Raw genomic sequence first — 9,736 nt, 5'->3', positions numbered from 1 at the left:
TTAACAAGAGTGTCAAATGCCCATTGAACTATCAGTAATAAAACCATTAAAAACCATAAAAAAGAAGTAACTCTCATTAAGTTGTCAGGTATTCAATGCAAAATAATTGAGCTACATTTTCTAAACTACCAATCATGTATCCATCCATGATGACCTTGGCAATGATGATCCGAATATTTTGTAAAGCAATATTTTCTCCCTTTTGCTTAGCTTGTTTGCACCATAGCCTCGAAAAACCCCCAACTTCAATGCTTCTCTTCCTTCTTCAACAGCTCTTTTCCTCACACCTCTCATTAAGGATGAACCATGAGGAGTTTCATTATTTTCAGCTTTTCCAGTTTCATGTGCCACCTTATCTGCTTCCACTGCTTTCTCTTCAACCTGATTCTTGGCTCCATTCGCGTTGGCGCCGGCACAATCACCACGATCACTATTCCCCCACCATTTATTTGAAGTGGTTGTTAACCCTTCTGATGGAAATCCACACTTGAATTCATCCATTGTTGTCATTGCTTTAGTTAACCCAGTGTTGACCGCATTCTGTGTGCGCCCACTTTCAACATTCTTGTTTCCTTGTTGCTGATGTGAATTCTGAAGCACTGTAACACCTTGTGCTTTGGCCCTCTCATCATTTGTTTGTTGTATAACACTGCAGTCAAAAATCAACATAGACTAGTTATAAAGAATGATCAAACAGGTTAGAAAATCTATACTTATTATTAGTCTATAAAACATCTGCTGATCTGCATGCAAATTTTCACTGAATGTACCACACTACCAAGTTCTAATGTATCCATGCCATTCAGATAAAAGTTTCATTTTTGTTTCACAACATTTGTAATACCATGGGAAACTTGGAGAGAAATCTCAACAATTTATTTTTATATCAAAGATCAATATCAAATAATGCTTCTGAGGGAATTTGAACTAAGTAACACCTCCATACTGGACATTACTTGACACAACCCAAGCTACAATTAGTTGAGTAATTTCATTCTGTAAGTTTTTTTTTAAGATTTGATGACTTCACAAGCACAAAATAAACCAGGAACAATCAAAAGCACAACATATTAATAATTAGAAATACATATTCCCTTCTGCTAAAAACAAGAAGTTTGTTAGCAATGAGAAAGAAGTAATAATAAACACTAGATCTAAAATAACCCAAAAAAGAGAAAAGAAAAAGGACAAACAAGAAAGCACATTAGATAAGCAAAGCTTTCCAACCACTACTTATCCAACAAAGAAAGCTCCCCAAAATTAACAACATAAATTTGGAGACATTAGCAAAAAATTCTTGGCTTCTTTATTCCAACAAAATATCTTAGACAACATATGAAAAAGTGCACCACATTCTGTGGACAAATTCAACATTTACCAAAAGTCTACTCTTCAGATAAATAGTATTAATAAGATTAAAAATAAATGGCAGTTGATTTTAACAATTAGACAAAAACATGAAATAAAAAATTGGAGAGAAATTAATGTATAATATACCATGGCCATATATTACCTTTTCCATAGAGAACTTTTAACAAAATAGCAATATCGAGGAACTACCTCATACATTTGAACTGACAATTGTTTAGGTACACATAAGAGGGTTGAAGTTGAAATATGAAAGCTAGTGATGGACCATAATTGATAAGGAAACAGACACGTCCTATCTATGATCTGTGATAAAGGGATATTAATATAGTATATCAAAATAATAAGAGCTGATTGATGATGAAAAATCAGATTTCATCAAAATGGTCAAAACTAATAGAATGGATAGCCTTTGCTAGACTTTAAAACATACCTTTTGTTGTTGCCACTTATCAAAACCATTGTCACAGCCCTGTTATCACAACACTTCAAACACCACCTGCAGCATAAAGTTTGACGAACCTTAAAATTTACATAATAATACTCATAAAACACTGAAGCTTGTAATGTGTACATAGCAATAAATTAAAGTATGTACTACACTACTCATGAAACACTAAACTACAGCATGTGTTAGCTTTCAAAAAGTTTCTCAGTGCACATAGCAATATTCAAATGCCTAAATATGAGTATATGACCAACACCAACATTTAAGTACATGCACTTAGCTAAACTATTGAGGCAAACAAAATTAGTACATAATAAGAACTGTGGAGAAAGAAATGAACGTAGATAGTGTGATGAACATGATCTGTTCAGAAGTATAAACAAAGAGATAAGAACACAATCTGCTAAGCACGTGCTTAAGAGGTTGACTTCCAATTTTTTTTTTTATTCAAGAATCTAACTCGTAACCACGTACTTAAGAAATAAGATTATCTACCATTCATGTCACACTTTATTTTACCCCATCATAATCGATTTTCACCATCAAAATAGATTTTTACATATAGTAATCCATTTTTTTTTTAATAAATTTTTTACCTTATTTCTCCCTTCCCTATTCCTTTAATCCAAAGAACCCTAAAATCCATCCTATTTCTTTCTCTCCTACCGAACACACCATAAGTAAATTGATGACCTTGCCCACGAAGAAATAAAAGAAAATATATAGCAAAGCATACTTTTCTCTCTTTCTTTCTCTTTTTTAATCATCAATTACTTGAACTTTTCTAAGGTAAAACACCTATGCTTATTTTAATTTTTCACCACTCCTTACCCTATCAAAAAATACCAAAAATTCATCCCATAATATATTTTCCTATTACTTGAAAGTTAAAATTTTCAAAATTCCACTTTTCTATTATTAGATTCTCTTCCCAATTTTCCTATTGCTGATGTCAAAAACAGTCTTGCTTCAATTCCCATGTCCCCTTTTGAACTTAAATCAGCAGCATGTTGGAATACTATACATACATAATCACTTGCTGAGAAGAAAATAAAAATTCTCAATTTTTTTTTTTTAACTAGAAGCTAAAGCCAGTTTAAGAAAAAAAAAATTATTTTATTTTTATTTTCTTCTACTCAAATAAGTTTATCCAAACTAGTCTATAATAATCACTGATAGGGAGAAGAAAAGGAAAACATAAAGTAAAATGAAATAAAGTGAGAGGGCATTGAGGTAAAAAAAATAATGTGTGTGGGTTCTTCTTCCTTGTAGATTTGGCGAATTTGGGGTTTTTTATGCTATTAGAAAAATTATAAATTCAAATAATAATAAATTCATAAAAGGAAAAAAATGGAAAAAGAATTCAAAACATCCGAAAGCAGAAAACTTGTGATTTTTGTATAATAAGATGAAAAAAAAAAGGCTTTTGAAGCGAATCAGAGAAAGAAGAGATTGAGGGTTACCTGAGAAGAAGTGAGAAGTGTTAATTAGAACAGCGTGTGTAGTGTGGCCATTTTCACTTTTCAGTTTCAACTTCGTAAAAGTGCGTTTTGGACTGGAAACTGAACTCAAGACGATTGAAGTACATAGAAATAAGTAATGGAATTACGATAATGACCTTTAGATCAATATTGTATTTTTTTTCTTCTTACAGTTAATATTGTAATAGAATTTTTTTTCTATAAAGACATTTAAATTAGTTTTTAGTTAGCACTTAAAGTGAGATCGAGATCTTTTGAGGATAAGAATGAAAATAGATTAATTAAGATATTTATGATTTAATATGTTTAAAGTTTTATTTTGACTCCATCTATTTAATAAAAATATTATGTTTAATTTTTTTTAAAATTATTTATTTAAAAAGATTAAATTTATACTTATAAAAAAATCTGTTTATCCATTTGGTATAATAAAAAAATTAGTCTACATCTATTATTAACAATACAACTAAATAAATGAATTTGTAATACAAACATCAAATTAATATTTTTAACATTTTCATTATATTTAAATGTTTTATATTTGACATTTTTGTTTATTTTTGTTTTCATTTATTGATTATTTAAAATATTTAAAATGAGATATAAAAGATATTTAAAAAAATCTTTTTTATAAAATTATCTTATTTTATTATAGTATGTGTACAAGTGTATGTTAGTGTATATGATATGTATGATTTATCTCTCTTTTAATTTTTTATTTCTATTTTAATAATACTTAAATAAGTTATTTTTTATCATACAAATTATAAAAAAATTCGTGCAATATATTTTTAAATATATTATTAATTTATTTTAAATTAAATTTGTTAACCTATTTAATATTATTAATATAAAATAAATTTTTAAATAGAGTAATAAAATTAGACTTTTAAAAAAATTAGATCTAATATATAAAAATATATATAATAAATAATAAGTGAAACTTAAATTTTAATTTTATACATATTGCACATGAGTGAATTACTATTCGTTAATATTGCAATACATTACTACCGAAAGATATTCCTTAGCTCTTCTAAAAATAAAATAAAAAAGAGTATACGCATATATAGTTTACTACTCCTAGTTAATAATTTAGAAATAGAAAATGTGAACAACTATCTTTGATTAGTATTATTATAAAATAATAAATTATGGATAAATATGAATTATGTTGCATATTTATTATTATTAAAATAAAACAAAAACTTTTGATAGTTATGACAGTTCTTTATATATGATAAATTTTAATAATTTATTTATCAAATTTAATTTTTTTATTTAATAAATTAAGTGTATAAAACTTTATAATTATTTTTTTATTCATTAAATAAATGTATAGTTTATTTAAAATTTAGAACGTATGATTGTTAAAAAAAATAGTGAAATATTTTAATGGTTTCAAGTTTGCATTTTTAAAAAATTTAAAAAATATTTGATATTTTTTTTATTAATTTAAATCAACATATTAAATATTTTTATGATTATCCGTCAATTTAAATTAATGAAATAAAGTATCATATAATTTTTAATTTTTAAAAAACCTGTAAACTTTATTTATACATTAATAATTATTAATTCAACGGTTGAATGATTTAGAACATAATTTATTGGTTATAAGTCGATTGTTGTTATTGAAGAGGTGCCTTATTTGTTCTAACAATCAAGAGGAGACTCTTTCGATCATCCAAATCTCTAAGAACATCTCCATACAACAATTCCAGGAACTCATTCCGTTAGAATGGGTATTACATGAAAATAGAAAGTCAATACAATTGTTAGAAGAGATTTTCAAGAAGTCTATAGATGAAAATATAAAAATCATCTTCACAAGAAATGATGAAGTTTCTAGTAGCAGTACATCTTTAGGGTTTAGGATTTAGGGTTTAGCAGTAGTTCATCTTTCATCAGTGATGATTCTTCCGATTACAAAGCAAGGAAGATTCCTATTTACGTTGTTCACCTTGATAGAAGACCTATTTATATTGATAGGATGGATGGTCACTTCATATCGGATGTAGATCCTAAGAGTATCTTTGTTGCAAGTTCTTATAAGCAATTTAATGAGTTCTTTTTTCCACTTTAAATGGGATGCACTATGTTACATCACTTTTAAACAACTCATTATATTTTTAGAAATTTTGCTCCAATAGTTAGTTCTTATAAGCAACCTACACTTTATAATTTTTTAACAACTTAAATAAATAATTTAATTATTATAATTAAATATTAATTTGATATTTTTGGAAAAGAGTATGGACTTGATGTTGGAATGGGATCAAGTTATTTTATTTATTTTGGTTTTTACTCTTTCATTTTTAATATTTATATTCTTTCCTTCTCCATCCCAAAAACCTTCTCTCCCAAACCTCTCAAGAAAAAGTCTCAGCACACATAGATGAAAAAGCATCATCTTGTTCCTCTTAATGTTCCTTTTTTCTTATGCAAATCTGGTATGGTCTGCTTATTTGGGTTTCACGAGTTTTATCTAAAAAAATTATTTTTTTTCAATTTTATTTTTCCAAATCTTGTGTTGTTATTTTTTCTCACTAGTTTATGATATATTTTGAAATTATTGTATCTATTGAAGGTTAAAGTTTTGATCTTTTTTGTTCAAGTTTCAAATTTATTTTTTTGGTACGTGATTCTTCTTCTATGATAATATCGTTTTTTTCTCACTAGCTGTTTGTGATGTTCGTTGGTAGATTTTGAACTAAAAAATATTTTTTATTTAGAAGCACCACCCCTTATTTAAGGGACATTGCTTATTTTCAAGCAATTCAGTGTGCCATATACTTGGACTCCAATGGTAGTTGCTAGTAAGCATTGGTTCTTGTCAATAAGATACAACAGAAGCAACTTGCGATAGAGATGCTATAATATGTGTGATCCTGATTATGACTGTGGATAGGATTGCATAGATAAGAAAAACCTAAACCTCTTTGGATTTATAAAAGAGGTTTAGAATTATTAAGAGAGGGAGGACTTTTTCCTCTTAAAGAGCCTCTAAAGTATAATAGGTGTAATTAAATTATAGATTTACCAATCAATCAAATAATTCCTTGCATGATGTTTACTGGAACATCATATGATCATGAGTTCTCTCTCCTGATAGAAAGTCTGATTAAGTTACTAAAATTACCACCAAGCCAAATGTCTCTTCACTAGAAGTTGGACCCGATAAAAGGCTTGAACTATTATGTCAAGCAAAAGAAGTACTTAATTAGTAGATTGAAAATGCCAAAGCCTAGAACACCATCTTAAAAAAGATTGACGTAAAGATAGACAAAATCTCTTCACATCTTGAAGAGTCAGATATGGAAGGTTACAATATCTTTCTTCAAAGATGAGAAAATATTACAAACAACTTTTAACTAATATTTCTTGTTTAGAAGAATATTGAAGAAAGAGTACTTTCAAAGAAACATCTAATGCTAAAGAGAGAGAGAGAGAGAGAGAAAGAGAGATAGAGAGAGATAAGAAGACTCAAAACTCAAATTCAAGATATGGATAGCTACATAGAAACCAAAATAAAAGAAAAATAAACACCCAAGTCAAATCCATATTCTTTCTAGTCTTTTTCTTTTCCTACATACCATTCTTACTTTTAGAAACCACTTGCTTACTTTTTTCCACAACCAAAGTTCTCATGGACCTTACCCACAACTTATATACCAAAACCTAAACCTAAATCTAAATCTCGACTAGAGAAACCAATACCTTTTAAAGAAAAGCTCAAAGAAATAAACACCTCATCTGATGGTTCTTTAGAATTGTCTCAAGAGACACAACCTTCTCCTAAAAAAATTCTTCAAAATTCTCAAGATCCATATTCCCAATTTGTAATAGAACCCTGTTATGATAAACCAAAAGCTCTAGAAACTGATGTTTCTTTATACTCAAAAGTCAATCAAGATGATTCTTTTTTTTTATTCTAATTTTGAAAGAACAGAAAAAGATCAAGGTTATGTTGATATAACAAATATCTTGATGATTCACACAACTAGTTCATAAGTGAGAAATTAGTCATTTTATGATTCTCCTGATGATGAAATTAATTCTTCTCCTCACAAATCTAATAGTTTAAAAGCTAATTGTGCACCTTGGTTTACTCTTAATGATGATCCTCCCAGGAAATTGAGAAAAATACTCATTGAGTTTGGAGCATGGTTGGATACCAAGCTTATGAAAGATGCTGATCTCTACAAAGTTATTGAAGAAGTTTGCTTTAGAATGAATAGTACTTTAAAAGAATGGTACCATAATTTAGGAGTTGTTGGACAAGATCAACTTCATAAAATACAATAGTAGTTGTTTTTGGAGCTTTTCATCAAGAATTTATTGGAGATAGAGACATTATTGACAAAAAATTAGGAATAGAATTCATTGAAATGAGATGTTTTTCTCTCAAAATAAGAGATCTAGACAAACATTTTCAAAGAGTGAATCAAAGATCTTATCTCTTAAATGGTCTCAATGACCTTAGTACGAAAAATGCCTACATAGTTTCTTTGCCATTAGAAATTGAACTAGAACTTAACAAAATGACTATGACTTCTGAAAAGGAATATTTCTTAACCATGACTGTGGGCTAAATTCATCAAATGACTCTAAAGGCTATAAACAAGATTTTTAGACAATGTCAATATTTCTTAACCAAAAAAGAAGATTGTTTCTTTTGGACTTTATTTGAATGATTTTCTCCTTTATCTTGGTGGAGAAGAGAATTGAAAAAGATCTTAGATTTTGAAGAATGTAGAGGAATTTCATATGAGAAAACTAATAATTTGACTTCAATTAGTATAGTCCATCATCCTTACTTTCAAAACCTAGCCAAACAATTATGATCCAGAAATGAAGCCTATTTTTTAGAAAAGTTTGAAGATTATCCTCCAAATTTGAGTTATAAACTTCAACTTCCTAGACATCTTTATGAAATTAATAACTATCAGTCTAGGCCACCAGATCTCAATCAGGCAAGTTCGTCTCAAAGACTCAATGACTATTATCCTAGCAACAGGATAATCCCTTCCAACTCTTCACAAGAGACATGATTCTTTAAGTCTACATTAGAGATCTAAGTTCCAGATGAAGAAATCCAAAATGTTGATGATTTAACATATGATTACAATGCAGAGTTGATGGAAGAAATAATGCATGAGACTAGGTATCCTTATCATCATCCTGTGTATGGGAGTTTGACTCGATTAGAAGTAAGACAATATTACTCTTTATTTTCAAAAATATTAGACTAAAGTGTCAACTATGACAATTGTGTCTCTAGAGCATGCATGAACCTTAGTTATTAAAGATGTCATTATTATGTGTAGATAAGATCAATTAGAAATCAATATCATATCACCATGTAAAATTATCATGTCTACTATTTTAGAAGATAAGGTGTCATAGATAAGGTTATGTGGATGTCATTATCAAGGCTTTGTTAGTTACATTTATGATAAGGTGTCATTGTTACAAATAAAGTTAGATAAATGTCATCTTTAGACATGTAATAGGTTTTGTCAATAGTGAATATCCTCCTCTATAAATGGAATATTATATTATAGCTCAAGATTGACTTGATTGAATGAAATAAATATTTCCTTCAAAAATGACTTTCTTCTAATCTTTTTATTCTCTCTAAAAATCTGAAATATATTGTTCATATTATTAGTCCCCTATATAGGTGCAAGTTGCTGAGATTCATGGGTGATGAATCAAGCTCAGATCTGAAGATCTGAGAAGTTTTGATGATAACAAAGGATACAAGCCAAGAGCAAAGGGCAAGCTAGTTAAGAAAGGAAGATATGAAAGAGTACAAAATGTAATAGGGATAGCTTATATGTTCTTATGTTTTGTGTTGCCTTGTTGAAGTTATTTTTTCATGTGTATGCTTTGTGCTAGAGTAAATCTTAATCTCAATTAACTAAGAGTAAGTATGATGATGATTTAAATGACTTGGAAAGTTTTCTTTAAGTGTGAAATTGAGTTTTTGAAAACTTACTCAAAATAATCGATTATCATTATGAATAATCTATTATTCCAGCAAGAGATTCAGGGAACCTTGATGTAATAATTGATTATCTGATAAATAATCGATATTATTCCAGGAAGTACCTTCTGGAATAATCGATTATCTTGCAAAATAATCGATTATTCTGTTCTTGAGTGGTTTCTAGAAATCTTGAAGAACAAAATAATCGATTATCCTAAGAAATAATCGATTATCTGGGTCTGGAAAACTTTATAAATAGTTTTCACACTTTGAAACAAGACAAGTGAGAAGAACTGAAAATAGAAGAGAGAAAAACTGATTTTGTGAAGTCTTTGTGACTTTCTTGAGGTGTTTTCTTTGTGAAACCAAGAAGAGAAATATATTGTGAAATGCTTTGAGAGAAATCATCATTATCACTACATTCTTGGAAGAGAAGGATTAAGA

General features: G+C 28.5%; 1 protein-coding gene across 1 annotated transcript; it reads right to left on the bottom strand.

Annotated features, from left to right (window-relative positions):
* Nucleotides 1–3,404, bottom strand: LOC109811251 (uncharacterized). Its single transcript, XM_020374935.3, is given in 4 exon segments — nucleotides 1–155; nucleotides 157–649; nucleotides 1,802–1,867; nucleotides 3,280–3,404. Coding segments are annotated over 3 exon segments (552 nt in total). The 5' UTR covers nucleotides 1,831–1,867; nucleotides 3,280–3,404; the 3' UTR covers nucleotides 1–125.
* Nucleotides 3,405–9,736: the final 6,332 nt, after the last annotated feature.

This window comes from Cajanus cajan, chromosome 2 (genome assembly GCF_000230855.2).
Source record: "Cajanus cajan strain Asha chromosome 2, NIPB_CcT2T_4, whole genome shotgun sequence".
Taxonomy (NCBI): Eukaryota; Viridiplantae; Streptophyta; class Magnoliopsida; order Fabales; family Fabaceae; genus Cajanus; species Cajanus cajan.
The sequence above is the reverse complement of the archived record's forward strand: the minus strand, read 5'-3'. Positions and strand labels throughout refer to the sequence as shown.